The 24,956-nt window shown below is 34.1% G+C and overlaps 1 protein-coding gene across 47 annotated transcripts in view; it reads right to left on the reverse strand.

The window, feature by feature from the left end:
• The window catches only part of RIMS2 (regulating synaptic membrane exocytosis 2), a 447,453-nt gene that overhangs the window by 291,489 nt on the left and 131,008 nt on the right, over positions 1–24,956 (reverse strand). For 3 of the 47 annotated variants that reach the window (XM_031504063.2, XM_021546541.3, XM_021546540.3), the window contains exon 1: positions 18,924–19,956. The exons of 36 other annotated variants lie outside the window; for them this stretch is intronic. In XM_031504063.2, the coding sequence (XP_031359923.1) occupies positions 18,924–19,045 (122 nt within the window). In that variant the 5' untranslated portion in view covers positions 19,046–19,956. Of the gene's footprint in view, positions 1–10,664; positions 10,691–18,923; positions 19,958–24,956 lie in introns of those variants that run through there. 8 more of the 47 variants (XM_031504068.2, XM_077782653.1, XM_021546545.3 and 5 more) reach the window with 8 other exon arrangements.

Consider the following 24,956-nt stretch of genomic DNA (forward strand, 5'->3'; position numbering starts at 1 on the left):
TTCCTCTCTGTTATTAATATTTTATTACAGTCTGAGAACACATTGTAGATAAACAATTTCATTTAAACAAAAGTATTTGAATCAGTCTCTCTTGTACTGCTTCTGACAACAAACCTGTTCATCAGGTTATCAAGACCAATCTCATGCAAAGAATTTTGACCAATATTCCTTCATCCATCCCACCATTCCCCCACAGTAAATAACCCACTAAAAAGGAAAAAACAGAAGGAAGGTAACTTTTCAGTATCTCTAGCTAGAGCCTTAGCACCATCTAGAGCCAAAAATTAGGGGAAAGTTGCTGGTTATACAGAAATTACTAAAGTTGTAGATTAAAGTCTAGCAAGTATCTTTAAACTTCCTTGATAACATCTTTAACTATGAGAATTCCTAGAAGGAGATCCCACGGTTAGCTTAAGACTCCACTGGTAGTTTAGGATTCCTTCAAGCTCCTTTCAGTAGAAGAGATGGAGAAAGAATGCTTAGAAAGGAGGGAGAAAAAATTATTAGACTAAATTACTCACAATTTATGTATGTGACCTGCTGATATTTTTAATATACAACACTTCACACATTTGTTCAAAAAGCTGGACAATACTTATCTTGGTATGGTAATTTTTTATCCCATATCTTCTTTCAAACTGTCCAACACTAGAGAGCTGGCCTATTATGTATTATTGTATCTTCCCACAAGAACATCTCTACAACATATTGCTTAATTTGCTTAGCAAGTAAATCTTATGCAGTCCATATCAACCATTGTTTAATTATGTTATCAAAATCTCAATATTTTATGTAAGAGGGAGTATATAAAACAGTGCATCAAAGTAAAACCAAAAAACCAATAAATTATTCATTATGCACTTGCTACTAACCTATAAAGATTCCTTTATTTTCTCTAATTTCATGAGATCTATCTTCATCAACAGCCTGCTTTCAGTACATATTCTGTTGCTTGAAATTTTTTAAGCTTTACATTTACAGGAAATTAACTGAAACAGAAACATTTACTTGTTCTTACTGTAAGAGACAATGATATATTTGTAAATGTGCTGCTGCCAGATTTTATTACATATATGCATAAATATCCATTACACATAGGAGAGAAAAATGCATGCAACTGTTTGTTCCACCTTCTAATAAATCATATCTTAAAATCAGAAAATAGGGTCTGACTACAATAAGGTTGCAAAGTCAAAGAGGAGAAAACAAGATAATCTTCCTTCCTTGCAAGAACTTAGGTATGAGAATGATGAAAATTGCTTCCTAAGTAGCTCATGAACTGGAAGTAAAAGGCAAAGTTAATAATTAACCATTCTTATATAGCAAATCAGAAGATTAAGGGATATGAGAATTTAAGTCACTGTGTTTCTAAACAGTGTATGGGAGACCTAAGTCAATGAATATAGGCCCCTGCCCCAACATTTGACCAGATTCCTGGCCCTAATGAAGCAGGCCATATCACCAGCAGAGAAAATTCTTTGTAGGTTTTGGCATTTTTGCTATGTAGTCTCATTCCCTCATTGCCTGCTTCCACTGCCTGGAGCATCCCCCACCTCCCTGGTGCTTCCAGGAAGCAGTGACCCCTGCCTGGAGTGCTTTGCTTGATGTCTCTCAACTTTGAGCCTTTGTCTGCGGACACCTTCTAGGATGTCCTTATTCTTTTACAAACAGGGGAACAGAAGATGCCAGGCTGCAGCTGTGCACTCTCCAGCTAAGCTGCTATGAGGGTTCTGTGAGTGATTGTGAGTGTCATTGTCAGAGTGCCTTTTGCTGCCTTCAGGTTTCTGATGTCCTCTGCCTCTGAGCACCCCTACTGCACCAGAGCGCGTCGCTTGATGCCTTGTGAAGGCTGACCTGGAACAGAGGCTAGGTGGAGTCAAAGAATAAAGTAGGTATTTATTAGAAGGCCTCAATGGATACACCTTGGGCAGCACAAGAGCCAAAATGAACCCAAGATGAACCCAAAATGGTCACAAAATAGTCACAGGGTCTCATACTTTTATAAGATCTGGTCCATTTGCATATTGGAGTTCCTTGTCTATTTATAGCTTTAAATTATGAAGTCCCATCCTTCTTGTTTTATTCTTTTCAGTCCACTGTTGTTTATGCTCTGAAGTTTGGATCTTTTGTCCTTGGTCCCCAGCTAGAGAAGGAATTGCTTTGTCTACTGACTCTGTGAAGAGAGCTTACCTCATATGAAGCTCAGAACTACACACTAAAGCAGTACAGAATCTGAAAAATATAAAAGCTAAAACCTGATGCATCACACTCAGGAGCCTCATACAGTACTACATGCTTGCTAGGTGACAAGCCATTGCAGAACTGGCAAGAATTTCTCAGAACTTTAAGAATTATGCAAATTGACTCATAAAAATGGTATCCATGATCTATCAACTACCTACGTACTTATCCACAGATTTCTATGACCTGCTTGATTTACAAGATGCCCACATATTTCTTTTACAAAATATATGCCAAATATTAAAAAAAAAAATCATCTTTAGGATAGTCACAAATTTTTGTTAATTATTAAATATATATTTAAAATATGTGTACCTGTGTATGTGTACATATTCTGAAAAATATCCTTGATGGATTTTTACAATAATTTACAGTCTAAATTGCATATCCAGAGGACTGAAGAGAAAACTTATCTGGAACCACACAGTCTGGCATTGCAGTTGGATATGTGTTCTGAAGCATTTGGTAAAGTATGCTTTTTGTTTGAATGAATTAATTGCACAGTGTTTCAGAGCTATTCAATTAAATTTTATGTTGCCTCTACTTTATAGAAAAAAAAAAGAGAGAAATTTCTGGAACTGTAGCACAGGAGATAAAATGAAGTTAAAACAGACAATTATAAGTTTAATTTTAAGCATTTATATAACATTTTTCTCCTGTGGCTATTCTTTAAAGGCAATCAGAATCAATGCAAACAGACAAATATCTGACAAGCATTGTTTATTACTTTTAATGAATTAGTATTATTATTTTTCTTTTAGTGCATGGAGCCTAAATTAGTATTCTGAAAAATGTGACTGATTCTTTTTCCTTTCAGTCTTTGGCTGCACCAGCTACTGTTGACAGCCATAAGGAAAGCAAAGGTAGGCAGCACTGTAGTTATCCTTAGGCTATCATGGATGTAGAATAGATTTAAGAGAAATTCAAATGAGCTGAAATAGACTCTTTTAAAATGTACCCTCACTGGCTATATGACGATGTTATATGAGTCTGAAATATTTTCTGAGAATTTTGTGTGCAAGATTATATTTGAAGTTTTCAGTTGAGAAATCAATCTCTGTGCAGTGCAGGAAGTTGAATGGTGTTAAATAGATTTTTTTTAAACAGTATGTTTGAAAAAATAACTCTAGAAATTATTACTTTTATATACAGGTTAGTTGAAAATAATCTGCTACCATGGCAAGTATTACAGGATAGAGTTCATTGTTGGCAAACCACATTAAATTGTGATTGCATTGAATCATTTGATAAATTTACCTTCTGAAAAGTTCCACTGCTTTCAGAGCATACAAGGATGAAAAAAAGTTGCTGCAGGCTTGGAGGCTTGGACCCCCCATTAAAAGAACATTCAAAGATATTTTTTGTATTTCAATAGATATATTTGAGTAGCCTCAGTCAGCATTTTAATTTTCACAGACTCAGGCTGTAGTAATACAAATTTCATTAATCTTATATTATGTATTTCATTAAACTGTTATACTATAAAATGTTAACATTTATTCTCAAAGCAGCAACATTGCTCTTATCAACAACCACAGTAGCTAGAGGAAACAATAAGGTGGTTTTTAATAGACACTAAATATCAGCTACTAAGGAAAAGGATAGCATTTCTCTATCACACTATTTGAGACATGATTTCTTTTCTCTGTATGAATCTTTCAATCTAAGTAGAAGGAACTGCTTTGCCTAAGGAAAAATAAAGAAATAATCCATGCTATAAACAAATATTTATTCTTTAGCAACTTCCATTTTCTTTAGGTTTTACATTATTATTAAATATTTTCATGCATTACAATGCCAAAGTAACCACTCAAATACCTGTAAGAAGGATACACTGACCTCATTTAGACAACTGATTCAAAATGTGGGTATATCTAATGGTCATATTCATATGAGATAATCAATATTTGTGACACAGCCCTTTTCTCAGAATAGTCTGAGTTTTATTATAATTGCCATTAACTGGTTAATCATCTTCAGCATGTGAAATGCTCAATGGCAATATGAGCCAGGGGCATGAAGTGGGGATCTAGGCATCAAGGGAATTTTCAAGGAACAGTAATTGCATCCCTTGCACTCACACCCCTCTGTAAACGAGCTCCCCAAAATAATGAAGCTACTACTGCCTCCCCTCTTCAGGTCAGCCACACACTTAAATTATTGCAGCTGACTAAATTATGCCACGTGGCTCTGCCCTAAAACACTGATGTGTCTCCACTGATTTCACTGGAGGCCTGTGGTGCTTCCAAGCAGCATGTGAAGTCAGGCAAGACAAAACCCTCATTTCCTCCTTGTTACCTGATACCAGCCCCTCAAAAGCAGTGTTAGCCTTTGAAATATTCCTTCTAGATTTTGAACTTTTAATATAGGCTCCATTTCATGTGTTGGTAAATACACTGTCTGACTCATAAAGTTTATATAACTGAAAATTATTTTAGCAATGCAAAGGGTAAAACCTTTCTGCTGAAAATTTAGAAACTGCAGATAAGTGTAGCAAGCATTAAGAATGCCTTCAGAATCTCTACATTCTGTCACTGGATTTTTTTACTACTTTTTTAGGTAGATATTTGAAAATAGGTGAAAGTTGCCTCTGTGGAAAAAAGTGTTAGATTGGTGCTAGGTAAAATTAATTTTTAACCTCATGGGAAGAAACACTTCTTTCATCTGCAATATTATTCTTTTGAGAATCTTTCAAGCAAATAGTTTACTTTATAAAATCTTGTGTAAAAGGCAACACACAAACATGATACACACATTTTTCTGAAAACAAGGTCCTTCTTGTCAAAGGGATAATTTAGATAAAGGATAAATAAAAGTAATTCATTTTCATTTCAGTTCTTTGACTTGACTTGCATTGGACTGAGAGACAGCACAATTAGACAAATAGAAGTGATGCTCACATGATGCAGAAAAAAACAGGAATAACAGTAGCAATATTTGCTCAATTATTAATGAGACTTAGTCCATGTGGTTTAAGTAGGTATTTATGGTTTGGAAACAATAATTCCTAGCTGATCTTAATGAAATATAAACTTCCTGAGATAACACTTAAATCTCAGCTGTTGTATGCTATACTGTAATGCCAGATAGTGAAAATAATCAAAAATACCTCCATTTTCTAAATTCACCTGAAAGTGAATGGCAGAAATAGAACACAGCTAGAGATGGAAAACATTTATTAGATCATCTAGTTTGTTTCCATGACAATGAAAGATCTTTCCCCACAGTACATTTTATAGAATTTACTCAATCTCATTTAAGGCTTATACCATTTCCTATGGGATGAATTCTATACTGTGGTAGGTTAAGAAATTTGCATGGACATTCAGTTGAAGCGTTCCACTCTTTACACCACAATCCATGTCTTTTTTTTTACATGTCCTAAATAAATCTTCTTTCTTCTTGTGGTTTAAGTAATCATATTCATATAGCTACTGCTAGTCTGTCTCTTTTAAATGCTGGCTAAACCAACCTGACATATTTCAATCTCTCTTCACTATTCTCCCCTGAAATTTTTTACCTCATGCTTTTTCTAAAATCCAAATTTGCTAAAAATGCATATCCAGAATTATGCACAGTGATCCAAATATCAAAGTCTCAAAGATGTGTAGGACACCATATTACCCTTTATACTTAACAATTAGAAATACTACACAAAACCAAAGACAGTCTTCAAATCTTTTTATTTAGTTGATAACCTACCACTCATGGCCAGCTCAGCAGGCATCTGTGGACTTTTTGTAGAAAACATTAACTTGCCATGCTACAAATGATGTTTATCTAAAGTTCATGGTTGTTTCTAAAATATTTTCCATACTATCTCAAACTCAGTTTCCAAGTGAAATACAATAAACATATGTTCATCTTGAAGAGATCAAATACAAAGCTCCTTTTTCCAGCTAGTTCTGTAGAAGCCAAAGTTTTCATCAACACAGAGAAGGACAGTTTACAGAAGAATATAAGCTACCTAGGAGATATACTGATTTTATGGCAAAATGCACACCTACTTTGTTTTATTACATTTCCTGAGGACAACAATATTTAGGTCAGGTTGGATGAGGCATTGAGCAACCTAATCTAGTGGAAGGTGTCCCTGCCCATGTCAGGGGAGTGGGAACTGGATGATCTTTAAGGTCCCTTCCAATCCGAGCCTTCTATCATTCTGTGACAACAGACATTGAATCCTCTTTTATCAAATAAATTCTTTCAGAAGATAAAACTTAAAATAAAATTAACCACCGGAGTGAAAAAAAAAATCTTAATTGACTAATCAAGATCCATAATGATTCAGGGAAAACAGCTTTAGCCAGTGACAGCCTTTTTTCAGTTAGCAGATCGTATAGTTACAAAGAAACTGGGAAAATTTATTCTAATACCTCTAATTCCTTGCACTGTTTTTACAGAGTTTAAAAAACAAAGAGGCACAATTTCTATATATCTATAATACTATTTTACAGGATTAAAAATGAGATTTCAAGATACTCAGATAAATCTAACTTTCCTGAGAGAATGCTAGGAATACCTGTGATTGTTTTCCTTCATACAAGCAACAACGTTAAATATTCTCCTTTGAAGGAAAAAAAATTACATTATCTATGGAACCATAATTAATTCATAATTAATTTATGGATATCTGCATTAATGTAGTATCATTACTGGTTAAATATTCAAACTGCCTTATTTTTATACATGATTATATAGCATAAATAAAATGCAGCAGCCCTGCAGCAGAAAGTAGAGCTAATCAGCACACAGTGCATCACAGAAAGAAAATATAATCATGTGAAATGGAGGCTATGCTTTCACTGCAGATTTAATACAGACTTCTGCTGTGATACTGCTATTATTCTCCATCACAGCAGCTCTCAGAACCCCCTTTTTCCCATTTAGTAATGCTTCTTAATTGGACTTCACAATAATTTTAAAGTACAGGCAAAGTCTAGGTCTATATGCAAAGGTCCTTACTATGTTTCTTTTTTTCCTGTAGATGTATATAGGTATATAAACATAAAATCAAGTTCATGCTGGCATTAGTCAATTTGCAACCAGTATAAAGTGCATTCAGATTAATGATTGTAGCATTTCTTTATTTAGGGTGTCTAGTTCAGTATTTGCTAAAGCATGTTCTAAAATAACACTGTATGAAGTATTGAAGTACAAAACCTGTCCAAATAATAGAAAGTAAGGTTTTCTTTCAAGATCTGCTGAGTACATAGACTAATCCAGTACAGTGCTGAAAAAAAATTGAAATTAATTTATTAGGCTGAGAACATTTACCTTTTCTTGGTTTTGGTTATATAATTTAAAGTAGTGCATTCTCTTCTGGAAAGTAAAAAAACCCACCAATGGCCATTAGTGCAAAATCATTTAAAAATTTTAAACAAAGTTAAGTTATTTGGTTTAGATAGCATTATGAGCAAAGAAAGACATTGGACTTTTAATTAAGTGGTTTTATGTAATAAATTCAGATTCAACTCCATATAAAGTAATAAGGAAAAAAGTTAGTTTCTGTAATGTCTTATTTAGGTACATGAAGATAATGAAATATTCCACTCTATTGCTATATTAATTTTTGCACTGCATGATGGATATATGACATAGGATTTAATGAGATATTCTATTATTTTGCAGTATTTTTTCACCAGAGCAGGAGAAGAAAATAATACAGATAGGCAAAAGATAGAAATAACTGCAACTTGGTGAACAGGTCTATACAATAAATTCTATACAATAAATGTTTCCTATATTACCTCCACCCTGTTGCACTCCTTATATTTCAGTCTACTTTTTCTACACATTTTTGTTCAAGCTAACATTACCTTCTGGAGACAAAACCATATCACATAAATACCACATCACTCCAAATCTGGAATTGTTATAATGAAACTCCCAGAATTCAAATAAAGCTGATGCCCTGCCAAAGATGTATTAAAAGATATAGTATTGCTCTCCCTAGCCCATCTCACTTTAGCTGAAAAAGCAGTAGATTTGAGATTAGCTCTCCATCTGATCTAAACTCTGGTTTCAATATCCACTTGCTCCAATCAAGGTGAATATATGCAACAGACTTTTCTGTATGCCACAAGTGCAGTCCAGATATCACCCATATGTGATCAAAATTAAATACAACTAATGCATTTTGCATAATTTCCATGAAAAAAGTTATTTTTGAGACAGCATTTAGACACCAGTGATTATTCTAAAACTTCCAACTAAAGATAAGTAGGAAATGGGTTTATTTCTATATTCAGCCATGAACTCCAAGAAACAGACTTACTCATAGTGGATTACATCAGAAGACCAAAATCCAGTAAAAGATCCCTTTGCATTAGTTGCATGGAAGTAACAACAAAATCCACAAAAGTGTAGATTTGCAGGTTTTTGACCAGTATACTGTCATAAGGCCACACAGAATTCTGTGCAGAATTAATAACAAATAAATAATTATTATTAATAATGAAAAATAAGTTTTTGTCTATGCTTAGCAGGAGAAGAGGGTCTTTTTGTACACTACTGCAATCTTGTGAGCATAGTCCCCTGAGTATCTTGTATGGTTACCCAATTTTTTAGTGTCTCCATTACACTTTACATTATATAGTATATAACATTACAATGTGTATAATATTAATATGTGTGTCATATATTACATGTGATATAATAAATTTTATATTATTATCATCTTTTAGGGATATGATTTAGTGGTAGACTTGGTAGTACTGGGTTAACAGTTGCAACTGATGACTTCAGTCTTTTCCAACCTAAAGAATTCTATGACTCTACAATTTTAACATGCTTACTGTACATCCTCACAATTGTTAAGAATTTCTTTGTGAATACATTTGCTTTCTTTGTATATGAAAAATGTTCAATATTTGACTTTAAAAGTTCTGAAAGACCTATATCAAGAAAAAAAATCTCACTGTAGTGAGGACACATCAGCCATGTAGATGGCAGTATCTAAGGAAACAATCTGGTTGGTAATATGAAACAATGTGTAGCTGCTAAGACTAAGGGTGCAAGTGAAGGGCAAGGCACAAAATCCTTCTGTATCTCTAAGGTATTTAAGTTACTCTGTCACATGTTGTAATGCCTAGATATGTACCGAAATTCCAAAAGAAAAGGGAAAATTTAATTTGTACTTTTATTTGTGTATACTCACAAATCCATGATCATAAGACCTCTGCAAATATTTAGAAATTAAAATTCATAGATGCACATGAGGTATTAAATAAGACATATATTCCTGGGAACTCCAGCTGTGAAGTTCACATGATTTTCCTGGCACTACAAAGGAGATTTTGACAGTGGCAACTGTAGAATTAAGACCTCTGTACTTGCCAGGTCCTTCGACCGACTAACAGTATACTTCTTCTCATGCTTTATTAAAAAAATATTTGAATTATGCTTGCAGGCAGTCCTTATACATCCTTATTATACTGTGCCTTACAAATGAGCAACTTCAACATGAAAGATACACGTTAAGCACAAGCAAGCTTTTGTAGACATAAATAATTCAAATTATTCCGTTTTTTACATTGTAATCCTTCCTGCATTTTAAAATCTTTTCTGTTCTCCCTGACACTTTTCAAAAGCTTCCAAAGTATGACAGGTAGATGAAGCATGTCTTACTGGAAGAGTTCTTGCAAACAGGGCACTTAGAAGATTTTACTGTAGGTTATTTGAACAATGCTTGAACTGTGTTAGAGTCACTGTGATGCAGAAGAGTGATAAAAATTGAGTTTTCTCTAAAACACTCATTGTTCTTGTAATTTTGTAGCAGAACAATGCCACCATTAGCAGGGAAAAAATGAAGGCCCTTAAGTGAATGAAAGACTGACTACCCCCAGAGTCCTCAAATTCGCTTGTTCTAAGTGCAATCTGAAGCCACAGGAGCAACAACCTAAAACACAATATTAGGAAAATCAAGAAACGTAAAGAGAAACATCAGTGTATAGAAGAGGGGAAGGTAAGAGGGGAGGGAAGATTTTAAACATCCTGTTTCAGATAAAGATTTTAATGTTATTTTAATTAAGTTTGTATATCTATACTTGAAAATATATTTTGTAGGATAAGAAATAATCAATAATTGTGGTGTTAAGTCTTCCTGAAATTCTGAGGTTCCATCTTTTAGTAATGTTTTATTCGTCTCCTTCCGTCACTTTAAAAATATTTTTAATGTCTTGTACAGAGAAAAAATACTAAAATTTGCAAGAAATATTCTTATTTCATTATTCTACTATTTATTTGTTATTGAAAATATGTTTTATTTACAACACATAATACATGCCAAAAGGTCTTATATTTGGTGCACGGTAGGTAAACCACAGACTAAACTTTTTGTTTAGAGCATTTCTCTGTGACTGTATGTCTTATTTTAATGGTTAATAATGAAAACTATCTTAAAGAAATTATAACTGCATTACTTGCTTGTCAATTTAGTTTTGTATAGCTTTAACAGTTAAAGTTTATTATTCTTATTACAATGTATGTGACTACTACTTTCTAAGAGACAAGGACTTAAAGCTTATTTATTCAAAATATTTATGAAGTTTCATGACAAAAAATTGTCTTGAATACCAGAGGATGGGGATTTGGAAGTATATCTTAATCAGAAAGATGACTCAAATATTGCAGCAAGGGTAAAGTGTATTAATCAAGACATATTTTCATTAAAGTGTATTAATCAAGACACATTTTCATTCTTATAAAGAATCCATGCAAATTCCTGCTGATTTGCAATACATCCAACTCAATTCTTATTATAAAACAAACAAAATTAACATTTCAGCATGTCAATCTCTAATCTCTTTCAACCTTAGGCAACTTTGGGACAAATTTCTCCAATGCATAACGTTTTTATTTCATTTCTCAATCTCATAATTATTCCTTCTCAGGTTCAGAACCCATTAAGCATCTTTCAAAAGGCTGACTTTACCTCTCTATTGCAAAGCACACACTGAAGTGAAGCCAAGGACTTGAAATACCCCCAGCTTCTGCTTCAAAACTTTATCTCAGGATAAAATTAGGCCATTACCTCCAAAACTGATCTCAGATTTCACCATTTTTCATTTATTCCTTTCTCAGAACCCTGTAAATAATTTGAGTCTCAATAGCATTCTTGAACCATTTTGAAACACAGTGTTTCACACAGCTCTATGAGTAAACCTTAATTCTGCCATTACAGTGGAAAATCCAGAGTATATTCCTGAGACATCTAAAGGGATGATGGGTCCATAGTTAGTGACTGATAGGAAAGTCCCTTTGCACCTGACAGGAAAGGAGCTGGGTAACTGCAGCACTCCTCCTTTTCATTCTCCCCAGCTTAGCCAGACCTACACAGCCAAACATCCCAAAGTTATTTGTGCTATTCTGTCCATCTCTAACATGTGGTATTAGAGGTTTAAAAAAGTCTGGTTTCCCTTTTAGTTTTCTTTCAACCCCTAACCATACTATACCCAAAAGAATAAAACAGAAAGAAGTAATGAAGAAATGTCCAAACCCACACCAACAGAAGTGGTTGTCATTCCACTACTTCAGTAAATAAGTAATTCTGGCAGGAACAGCAGCAAAATTTCTCAATCAAGGAACAAAATTAAGAGATAGCTTTTCTCTGGTAAGGGAAGTTTTGCTTTTCAAAGCCCCATGTTTCTATAATGCAGTATAATTACTGCTCCTGACCCAGTAAAGGGATAGCGCCATTTGTAGGCAGATTTCACCATAAATGTGTGAGTGATTACTAATCCAAAAGGAAAAAAGCTAAAAGGATAAAGGAGTGTAAAGGTGAGGGCTACCTGAGTGCTGTTAACCATCATTGTGTGCAGTTTTGGACCCAAAAATGTAAGAAAGATTAAGCTCTTAGCATTCAAAGGAGGACAACAAAGACATTGAAGGGCCTTGAGGGGAAGCCATATGAGCAGTGACTGAGGTCACTTGGTCTGTTCAAGAAGAGACTGAGGGGAGACCTCATTGAAGTTACATCTTCTTCATGAGAGGAAGAGGAGGGGCAGGCACTGAAGCCTGTTCTGTGGTCCCACTGACAGAATCTGAGGGAATGGACTGGAGTTGTGTCAGGGGAGGTTTAGGCTGGCTATCACAAAAAGGTTTTCTCCCGGGGGATGGTTGGTCATTGGAACAACTCCCCAGGGAAGTGGTCACAGCATCAGCCTGGCACATTCAAGGAGTGCTTGGACAATGCTCTTGAGCACATGACATGACTGGCACTGTGCAGGGTCAGGAGTTGGAATTTGATGATCCTTGTGGGACCCTTCCAACTTAGAATATTCTGTGATTTTAACACACTTGGTAATGACAAAAGGACTGGTGAAGACTCTCACTAGGAGCTTTTGACCACACAGTTGGAAAAAATTAAATATTTATGCATATGAGTCTGACCAACTACAAGAAACAGTCTGAGGTATTGACTTTTCTGCACATCAGTAAAAAAACCAACTCTGAGCTGAGGCAGGATGGGGCACATTTGCTTAGCACTCATGCCAGTGTTACCACTGACAGCACCCTGAAGAAGAGTAAAATGGATACATAGGGCTAGTTATTGTTGTAGTCACCACAGCTCCACCCTCAGGTGTACCTACTATCTACTCAAGGGTCAACACCTTTGAGTAAAGCAACCTTCCTTTCTGGATGCTGGAACATGCAGTTCCCGTAAAATACTGGGGTCTTGTCACTAAATAAATCTTTTAAATATTTCAATTATACAATATCATAGTCATTTTTAATATCATGGTCTCTGCCTTTTCTTTTTCCAGAAAAAGAAGATAATACCCACATCTTATTGGGCTATTCTGAGAAATGACGGGAATCATCTGAGTTATTCAAGAATAGAAAGATATTTTTTTACATGTTCTCTTCAAAAAGTTGCACTTGGTTACAAATTATTCCTTAGATCTCTTTTGCTCTCACCCAGGTGAGGAAAAAAAATCAAGTTTTAAAGCATATTTAATCATTTCTAATTTAGGATTATTTAAATTTCTGAATTTAACATACTAGCTGAATTGAGACAAATTATCCACCTCTGATCCATTCTCTTTTTTTCTTCCTGGTGGGAGGTTAGGATGATATGCCAGCTAGGATTTTATTGCCATCATCAGGTAACAGCAGTTGATGCACAATGAGAATAGAGAGAAACCTGTTATGGCTGCAAATATCCACAGCTCTGTGAGATGCATGGAGGAAGCATATGTCACCTTATTAAATCTATAGCAACTGAGGTGGAAGTAACAGAAGGTATCTCTCCCCAGATCTGGAAGAGATGAGAAAAGAAACAGTTCTGTAAGGAAATCTCTTACATTTCTCTCCCTGAAAATATCTGTAACAGAATGTTACAGGGATGGTTTTCCTAGAAATAGGGACTCAAAAACAAACCCAAAACCCAACAGCCACCAAGACAGGATGGAATACAGAACTTCCTCTGAAGTTACTACGTTCAGCTGCTTCCTCCAAAGGAAATAGAAATATGAGAAGAAGATGAGAAAAATCATACTACTTTTCCCACTTTGTCCCAAATAAGCTAGTCAAGGGCCAAAGGACAGATGAAGTCAGATACACTTATTTGCATCTCAAAGAGGACATAAGAGTGCTCTGTGAGGGACGTTTGCCAAAGGTGCAGAAAAAAATCAAATACACAGCTGTATGGGTTTTTCTCTGCCTTTTATACACAACTTGCTGTCCCAGCTGCCAGTCTTCCCTTTGCATTTAGAGAAGTTCATATATATATATATATATATATATATATATATATATATATATGCACATAGGGATTCACCTGAATATGGTTTATTTCTCTAATTTTAGGAAGAAAATAAGATAAAGGATTACTTGACATGGACAACTTTCCTACAGTAATACAGAGATCTAGGACTGCAATCAGCTTAGTTTTGGAATTCTGATTGTGTCTGAGGCAAGACATAGACAGTTAAGAACAAAGAAAGGAAATAAATAGCTTTGCTATGTCTTTAATGCATTAAAGAAAAATTACATGGTAGGAATACAAATAGATGTATTTACCAACACTGTGTATGTTTTACGTTAGAAAGCAGTTCAACTACAAATTTGAGAAATATACTTAAAACACTAGATTCTATTAATCTAGTATGGAGGTAAAAAGGAGCAGATGTGAAAATCCCAACAAACTAAAATGTTAAAGGTAGCTATAGACAAGCTAGCTTTAAAAAGGGAGGAGAGGCAGTTTCAATTACAGTACTCAGCAGTATTGCACCACAAAATATGGACAATGTACTGTCAGTTCTAACACCATTATGATGGTTTTCTTCTGGGCTCTTAGACTAGTAATATTCGAAAATGCAACACTCTCTTAGAATATCAGCAAACCTCTTGCTATGTTGAACCAATATTGTCATGGAAAAATAAAACCTCAAATCTATTCTACAGAAATATTCTGACCATTTTTTCCCAACAAGGAAGGGAAAATGATCTTTTTCCTTCAATGTCAAAGTAATGATTATGAACACCAGAAAAAAAAAATTTGCCTGTGACAGTAATTCTTGACATCATTTGATATCATTATAAAATGGACATTTGGAAAATAGCTACTAGATGTATTGGTTAGACATATTGGAGAAAACAAAACAGAAAATGAAATAATGAAAAGAAACCATATGTTTCTGCTAAAATGATACTTTCAGTGTAAGTGTCTAGTTTTACCAACTAGTTAATTTATTTTGCCATTTTATTCATCTTTTAAAAATCAGTGTATTTATGTAAAAGATGCTTACCAAGGAATTTCAAAAGTGAAAGACTCTTAATAGTCTTCAAAAACACTGGAGATTAATTTAATGAAAGAAAACAATTTGTTTTTTTAAACTAGGTGTCTCTAATTTCAAAATGAGACAATTCCAAAGTCTCTATTGTACACAGAATTTAGTGAACAATCTTTGTAATGGTTCTAGGCTCAATATATTAGTTATCTTATGCCCCTGTGTGGCCAAGCTAGACAGTAAACTCACTTTCACAGAACTGTAAAAAAATCCTAATAATATGTCATGTGAGAAACCAAGTTTAGGTAAATTAACCACTTTCCATTTCACGAGAAAAGCTTCTAATATAAGCTGCAATTGCAAAATTGTATTGATAGTCCTCTGTACATTTTGTACCAATTTTAGTCACAAAAGATGCTTGCCATTATGCAGTAATGTTTTAATCTCAGTACTGCCCAAAGCAATTGTGACTTCTCAAAGTATGTTGCTACAAATAGAGCATCCAACAGCACAATATTTGTACACCGAACACTAAATCAAGAATGGAAATCTGAAAATCCAGCTTACTAATTTACTAAAGGTTTAAAATATATTTTAAAGTTTTATTTCATTTTTTGTCATTTGAACAAATAGAATGTCATCAAAAGTAAAAAAAAATTAGACTGCAAAAAAAGCAAACTTCCTTTAGAAGTTGCTGTAAAATTTGGATGTAATGCAAGCACACATACTGCGTTTTCTTAAAAGGTCTCTTTATTTCTTTTCTGGGCACATGATGAATTTATTCCATAAACTAGCTATTTGCCAAATGCTCAAAATGCAGAACAATTCTTATGGTTTCCCAACATGAGGTCATTCTAATAATTTTTCAATAAAAAATAACTTATTACCCAGGATATAGCACCACAATCCTCAACACAAGTGAAACACAATTTTGATGTAAAGTGATAGCTCTTACTGCTTCAGCTGGCTGGAGTTGGTAATGTCAGACAGAGCTGTGTAGGAGGAGGAGGGAGGCCCAGCAAACCAGCTTTCTCTTTTACACTCACAATAATATCTTACAGGAAAGTGCTGCCCTGTAGCTGGCAAAAGAGAACTCAGCAGCAATATTCCTCCATTAGGAGCTGCTAGGAGGGGATAACTAAACCCATTTAAGTGCTAAAATTAATCTAACTCACAAGGAGCTTACTATCATTTGGGCCCTCTCACATCAGCTGCCTCAAAACTAAAACTATGCAAATAAAAACCCAACTCATATAAAGTTTTTATGGGAAATGATAAAAAACAGTCTAGTGTATGTTCCTGTTAATGTTTAGCATAGCATCAGAAAGCAAAGACCAAGATCTGTATCTTTCCTTAAACAAAATCTCAGATATCTAAACTTTCTAAAGAACTGAAGAACAAGAAATCCAAGAAAAAATGATGTGAAACTTAGGAGGAATTCAATTAAATTAAAATTATCTGTATACTACCTCCTTTCCTATACTTTGCTTTACACTTCATTATCTACTGTACAATTTGTATGCATTAGCCTGTTTTCTTCACATTACTACTTTGTGGCAGTAGCACTTAATCACTCTGTGTGTAATGTCAGCCGTTATCTTCCTGGACTCTGACTTGTACTTATCAGATGTAAAAACAGAAAAAAAAACATTATTCAAAAGAGAAAGGATCATCAAAGGACAAAACATATAACTTTGAAGCCTAAAGAGAGAGAGCACATTGCACCTCATCAAAGCAGACTTTTACATGCTGGAGGTACACCACAGTTCTGAAGCATTAACTCATAACACATGAACAGTTCGTTTTTAACAAGTGCCTTCCATTTATCATGCAAAGCTTTAAGGGAAAAATCTACCTAAATTATATACTACATTTATTTAATTTAAAAAATAGAACAGATTTTTTAAATCAATAAGACAATGAAAGGACTACCCCCTGTAATAAATGCCGGTGAGATTTTTTAGTGACTAATAGATTACTTCTTCAAAAACCTTTAATCAAGATCAGATTTAAAATACAAATAGTTATTTGAAAGAGGGAATCTTTTTCTCAATAACCTTAAAATACTTTCACCTAACTTTAGTAGCAGACAACAGAGAGCATGAATTAGTCTTTCACAATTACTGCTGCATATTGTTTAAAAAATGCACAATGTTTTCTTGAGTCCAAAAGCATTGATACCTAGAAAAACATGACATTGCTCCTTATAAATATAGAAACAGTCTCATCCTAAGTAAAACAGCCCATACTAGGTAGGAGGCTCCTAACAATCCTTTCTTTTTTGGCAATCTTCTAGAATAAACATACTCCTAATCTAAGACAGAGCAAATGAATAAAATACCTCTATATTTTGATCTGCTACTATATGCATCTTTTGCTCAAGTCTCACAAGCAAAGTAAACAGCAAAAAGCACCATGTACATGTATTTGTAAAAAAAAAAAAAAATTAGCAAAAAGCATGCATCTTGATCTACGAAAAGCATGTACTCTGCTCTGCAAAAGCAGATCCAGGGAATCAGGACTGGGATGGGAGCTGATTAGAACAGTTGCTAAGGGCTTTGCTGGTTGCTGCAGGCCTGAAACTATGCACTTGGAAATATGCAGTTTTACAGTCACAGCTGATAATACGTAAATTATTGCTCCATTTTGTAGAGCTTCAATATTTCACAGTATACCAAAGGGATATAAGAAAAATCTCATTGAGTACAGATTTCATGTATACTTAAAAATACCTTAATTCATTACTGTGATTATGATTGCTAAAACTACCTACATAATTTTACATACCTAGTCAGAAATTTATAACCGAGATCACAAAGCTTGAGAACAGTAACATTAAATAAAAATTAACATATTTTAAAAGGAAATATTAGCAGTCAGGGAGAGAATCCTTGCAACAAAATTCTGGGAAATGAAATTATAACCATCTTCTGAAGTATCAAGTTCAAATATCCCTGTATTTAAGAAATAATATCCAATTTAAAAGAGACTTCTCTTACAGAGACAGAGAAGAAAATTAAAATGCTGATGTAGTCTCTGCCTATTACTTCCACCCTTTTTCCAGAATGTTTCCATCAGTGTACTATCTTTATAAAAAACTACAGGATTCTTTTTCTTCCTGACCTGCACTTCCACTCTCTTAGATAAAATTATTAATATTTTTATGTTAAATATTTAATAGCCATATGAAAAAGTTCTAAACATCAGTACTGTAAAATGTTTACTAAATAATTACACAGAAATGTGTCATTATTAGTTCATTTTACCCCTCCAAAAATCCTAAGAAACATATTCAAACAATGTCACACACCAATAAACAACAACTTCACCCTATCATTTCTAATTCCCACAAAACAACAGCTATTCACAAAAGGATACCCTACAGAGCTGACTGACCTGCTGCAAAGCATCCACTAATCAGCTGTAATTTGACCAGTTAAAGACATTATTGAAAAGCATTACACACAGGATCTAAATCTTCTAAAAATAAGGAACTGCTCTCTATTTTGCAAAAGGTATGCAGGACTACTAATTTGCATCTTCCAATAAATTATGTATGGTTAAACATACACTTCTCTGAGCATTTATTCTTTTCACTGTCATATCCACATAGAAATCATTTTCTCTGACAAATTTGTTTATGAATATTTAATATGCTTTAAGGATTACAGCTAATAACGCTAGCTTCTAATGGCAGCTAATGTACTTGAAAGATACATAACCATCTTAAATATTTTATTCTATCTTTGCTGGTTTTATTTCTGCAGACTGAGTTCTCATGTAAATCCTTACATAAAACATAAAAATACTAACAGACTCACTGCTATCATAAAAATATTAATATCTAGGAGTGCAGTTATAAAAGTACCCCACTGAAAAGCATGCAGATAGATTGCCATCAGCATAAAAAGAGAAATGATAAAGCAAAAATATGTAATTTCCACTTACCTAGTGTTGTTCAACGTTTGTCCAAAAAGATCATTTTGTAAAATATTTGGAGGGGATGAGAAAACCCCATGAAAATGAGATAAAACAGAATTGCAGACCTGGCGCAGTGTTTCAAATTGCATTTTCTCCCTTTCTTTCCCTTCTATTTTTCTTCACCACCTGTCTTAAAAGTCATCTATTTTTTACACACCATCAAATACAAATATGCCAATCAAGTTCCATATTTCTCCTGATCTCTGTAAAAACTGTGCCTAAATGAGCAGGGGCTGATAGTTAATCGTACAGTCATTATTCTTCTAATTCAGTCGTAGAAGATTTAGTACCCGAGCAGCTTTCTCCTGACTGTAGCAAGAATTCTAAACAGCAGTAAGCTTTTTGGGCATTCCCAGCTGAAGTGTGAAGCTGAGCTGCTTTCATGTACTCTACTCATATTTCTCTAAGCCTATTAAAAACACGCAGTGAATAGATGCTGTCGTCAGGAGTTTCAGCACATCTGGCTGCCAGCAATAAAATCTCAGAAGTAAAAAAAAGGAGGACAAGGCATCCTCACACTGTTACTACTATCTAAGAGGAGGAGGATTTCTGCATCTTCCCCTCCTCCTTCCCTCCCCTGTAAAAATGACTAATATCCGTGACCATGTATGTACAATTCTTAATTTTTTTAATGTACTGGCAATTCTAAAGGACTGAAAGACCACTCCAAAAAAAAAATCTGCACATAATAAACAACATGTAGTACTGAGACTGTAACAATAGATCTTTTGTCTCATATCTTAAAAGCTATACTGTATCTGAGATAACAGGTTCTAGTGCAAACATTTAAATGTAGTATCGATTGATTACTGAAGCAAACAGTATACATTCTATATGTAATCATTTTGTCAGGGATTGTACATGCAGCATCAAGGCAATGATTTACTATGCAAACTTGAACAATTACTAAAATGAATAGCTGCATTTTACATAAGCACTATATTTCAAAATGAAACGTCTTCAGTACCTTTTAAAAGTTTATTGCACTGAATCAGCCATGACAGAACCGAGAAAAATCAATCACTTCTTAGGGTGCTCCAAACTCATCTATTTCCAGGAAAGCCCACTATTTTAGGAGCCTGTGTACTGGTACACATAAGTATCGGGTATCAAAGAGCAAGAAGCAGATCAGTCATCTAACAGAACAGAATGAGCTTTTGCAACATAGCATGTACTGTGAATACCATAAATGTACAGAAAATAAGTATCCCTGAGTAAACACCATTTTTTCTTTTCTTTCAATGCTTATGCCAGAGGATGACATTACATAACAATACAGAAAATAGTTTATCACTGTCAAATTAAAAAAATAACAATTAAAAATATTTTCTTTATAATACCTCATTTTCTATTCACAGCTTTTAACATCTTAGCACTAATTACAAAATCTCCAAATAAACCAACATAAAATGAGGTCTATTATTAAACCTCTTCCAATGAAAGCAATTTGAATCTCAGATGATGTGGGAATAAGCATCTTCTAGCTAATTCAAGTGTGTTGATGTGCTCAGGAGGAAGAAGCCATCCAGGCTTCCTTGGCCAGAAGGATGGCAGCTACAACACAGATTTTAAAAAGAAAAAAGAAATGGGGAAAAATTAATCTCCTAGCCCCCGTAAAACACATATATTTGCGACTGCCCACTATCATCCATGTTAAATATTTTTTTTTAATTGTGAAAATATCTGCTAATAAATCTGTTTGCAAAACTCATGTGAAACCCTATGAAGTACTAACCAAAATAGTTTTATTACCTGTTTTCTGTCCATAGCATACTGTGCATTATGGAAGCATTTGTATTTGGGCAATGTATTATGATTTGCGATAAAAGTAATAGGCTCTATGTCTGTCAAAGCTGGTAACTTTTGAGATCCTGAAGTAGGAACTGATGGATATTTGAGGCTATCCTGCTATAAAAAATGAAAAAGTAATACTCGGTAACTACCTTACTTATATTATAGAGAATTCATGTTTGGAATGCAAGAAAATTTGCCTTTCCATTCATTCAATTTAAAAAACCAAATTTTCTTATCTGCTCCAAGAAACAGTCGTCTTGTCACAAAAGCTCAAGTCATTGCAATCAGTACAGTATGCGCCACTTCACAGTTCAGAGGCAATGTTGGCTATGGAGTAGGTACAAGACCACTACTTTATCATACATTTCAAGTATGTTAACCTTTTGTTCTGTGCCTTATGAATGTGCATCTCATTCAAAATGCTCTTGTAGTTGCAACAAAGTGTTGAACATTTGACTTTCATCTTTCTATGTCTTCATTCTCAGATATTTAAAATGGAAGTTAGGGTATACACTCCTTTTTCTTCTCTTCCTTATTTTTTTAAGGTTGTCCTAAAACTACTAACAAAAGACATATATTTAAAACTTTTAGATTTTTAATTTTATATTGGAGTAAGGAATAAAGAGTACCCAGCAGATACTCATGCATGTGAAATGATTCATAGGGAAGTAAGAGAATACTTTTAAAGGCAAATACTTCATCGTTGCTGCTAGCAGAAAATTCAGGTATAAAGAAATGGGATTTGTGCAAATACATATGTTCTTGAAGATCTGGAATTTTCATCAAAATTGACTGTACTATTGATTTAAAATACTATTTTTTATTTTTAAAAATGAATGGAAGAGAATAAAACAGAATTGCCTTTCTTTCCTGACCCTTCTAATGCACTCCAAGAGACCCCTTAGCCAATAATTGTTTCCTGCATTTATTATGTGGCCTAGAGTAGTGAAGTGACCCTATAATGTGGGCTTCCTACTAACATCTCTTTTTAGGTACTTCCACCTTTTCCAGAATGTCATCATTCATCTGAGAAGAGTCAGGGAAGTAAGGAGACCTAACATGAAGAGGCTGGAAGAAATAGAATGAAGGAGTATGAGCAGAGTAGGCTTTGCCCACTGAAGTACCCATCCTTTGAGAACCAAAATGAAACTGACAATCAAAAGAAGTCAGTAGAACCACACAAAATTTGTTTTCTGTACACTGATATTGTTTGAGAACAAAATGCTACAGGTACTACTTATTTCAATGCTGTTATGGGTCTTCAAATGTGACACTGTTTCTTATATTAAAAAATTCCTTTTGGGAAGGGCAGTGATTTAGTGTAATTTCTAAGATTGAGGAAAGTATACCTTCAGCATTCCCAAATTAAAAGCTTCACATAAGAATGTTGAAAAAGACAGGGATTACTTTTCTATCTATTTGATATTTAACTTGAGATCTCCTTTTCGGTTCTTCAGGGCTCTCACTCTATACTCTCCAATACACACACTAGAAGAAAAAGCGGTCCTATATGCACAGGCTTTTTTTTCTTGGAACACCTCTAATTGTGTACTTAAAAAGAACCAGGTAAGCCAAGCACTGCTCAAGCACTTCTCTTTCTAGCATTTCCTATCCTTTGAGGGCCTCATTAAAATAATTTGAACAGTGATCTTTATTATGGTATTTGATGCATTTATACTTGCAAAAAGATATGTGCACATGCTCTTGCTATTTATGGTTTAGTAATAATATATTTCATTTTCACCCCAATTTTATCAAGGGTTTTATGGAAATTAAGACTAAGCACTTTAAAGATACTGCAGAGATACTTGAAAGAGTAAAATGAGTACTAGATGGTCTGAACAACTACCTGACATGGCTGACAGCCTATTTCAAAATGGAAAGACAAGCCTGAGAAAGCATCATTGAATCCATGAAGCCAAGCTACACTGAGGTCCATACAGATACCTTGCTCTGTAGCTAAACTGAATCTTAATAAAAGTTCACCAGATACAAGTTTTTAAGACGAAAAGTTATCTAGAAAGCTCCCAAATATGAGCATTTTCAAATTTATATAAAATATTTCTATTTCAAACATAAGATTAAACTTCCTTGATTTGATTCTAGATTTCAGAAATGTAAACCTATTATACAAGAAGTTGACAATACGTATAAATGTTATCTCAAACATTACTTACATGCATGACTTATTATAAGCATATAAAAAAGATTTCACAGGACATAGTTTAAACAAGGTAGAGTCATACAAACTTATATATTACAGCTTATAAGACAAAGATTTTTCTGTGATAAAAAATGTGATCAAAAATAATTTTGGATTCAATTTCATTCTAATCTACTGAATAGTATGTAAATATAGTTTGATGGAAAAAAAGTTGAAGAAAATTGAAAGCAGAAGAAAATTGTAGAGCTGAGTCACTTGGAGTTTGGGGTTAAAAGTGGGATTTTTTAAATGTACAGAAAGTCTAATGTCTACTGTTTTTTCCATCTAGACACTACATAAAATTTGGTAATTAATAGCACATAAATACCTGTATTATACCACCATTGCTCTCCAATATGCCCTTATCAAAGCATTTAGTTAAATACTCATGATTAAAAAGTTTTGACTGGAATTCATTATGAAAATAATAAACTTCTGAACAAATTCTTTTCAAACAGGTAAGTTAACAACGGTGGCCTTGGACATTAGATAGTGTTGTATTATTACTGTATATAAGACCATTCCTTTTGGGTCAGCAAACTGATGCTCCAAGGTAGGACATGATTTTAAGGTCTATTGGAAATTCCATTCCAGATTGGGCATTTCACTTCAATACTGCAAGTGAAATGCAAGCAGACTTTCTTTTGGGATAAAGCACACACCCATTTGTATTTCATCACATCAATGTTCAAAGGTTCCATTTCACAAGCGAAGTTTATCAACTAATGCAAAATCTACAACTTCAAATTTAAACACATAACAACAGGAGTCATAGAAGCCAGTATTCTGAATACCTACTATAGGAAGTAATAAAGAAAGGGACACCAATAAAGCCTCAAACCCAAAAGAATAAAAATACCTAAATCCAGGCTACAGGTAAGCATCAGTCTCTGTCCAAGAACTGTAAAAATGAATCTTCTTGTTCTCTTGGTGCCCGAGCAGTCATTCAAAATGCAAAATTCTTCTTATTACAGGTAGATGGGCCATTAGAACAGTGTTAGGAAGCATGGAAAACTGAATCCCAGGTTTCTCTACTGGCTTCCTAAAATATGCCCACAAAGTTCTTATCAACATCCCCCTGGTTATTCCTGAGGGAATTTGTCTCTGCTGTTGACACTGTTCTCTCTCCTGTAAAATAATTAAATATTGAAAGAACTATTTAATTCACTGAGTTAAACATTAATCAAGAATGGAAAAGTGATACTGATTTTAATCCTTGGTAGTCAGGTCACAGATCCACAATGGAAGATACTGAAATTCCAGCTAAGAGACCAAACCCCATTACAGAAAATATCCACTACCAAAGTATAGTAATGTAAAAGAAAGTAAATTCATCCTCATCTTACACCATAATATATTGTGTTTTTTTTCTTGTGTTTTATTCTCAGTATCTTCACATTTCTTTATTTCTTTTTTGAGGCATTCCATTTATTTAATTCTTCTCAGTGTCCCTCTTCATATTTCTCCCATGCAGACATTTAAATTAATCTATACTCTCCCTTTAGTGTAAGTTATACTGTTTGGGCCAATAGATGAGACTTAGAAATCTGGATAGTATGTTTATCCCTTTTTTCTTCCATTTCACCATCCATCATCATGACTGATATGTTTGAGGAGACTGGGTAATTTCATAGGGCATAAGTATTTATATAGTTAAATTCCAGAAATCTCTGTAAAAATACGTATCATCTCAAGAGAACAAAGACTCAAGTCAGTGTGTATGGAGGAAGAGTGGGGACAACTGAGAGCCATTACTCAATGACTTTCACCACAGAAAGACAGTCAGAGCATGGTCAGAAAATAGGCACAACACTGCCATCTGACCTTTGACAAAATTATCAAAAATAATAGGAAATGATGCTTAAGTTATTGTGGTCTTCCACCACATCACAGAAGAATTAGGTTGAAAAAACATGATATTCCATTATAGGCTGTACCGGTTCTGGAACTCATGGAACTGTCTCCCAGGTGTATTTAACTCCCTCTTCTTCATTTTCTGTCAG

This window comes from Lonchura striata, chromosome 1 (genome assembly GCF_046129695.1).
Source record: "Lonchura striata isolate bLonStr1 chromosome 1, bLonStr1.mat, whole genome shotgun sequence".
Taxonomy (NCBI): Eukaryota; Metazoa; Chordata; class Aves; order Passeriformes; family Estrildidae; genus Lonchura; species Lonchura striata.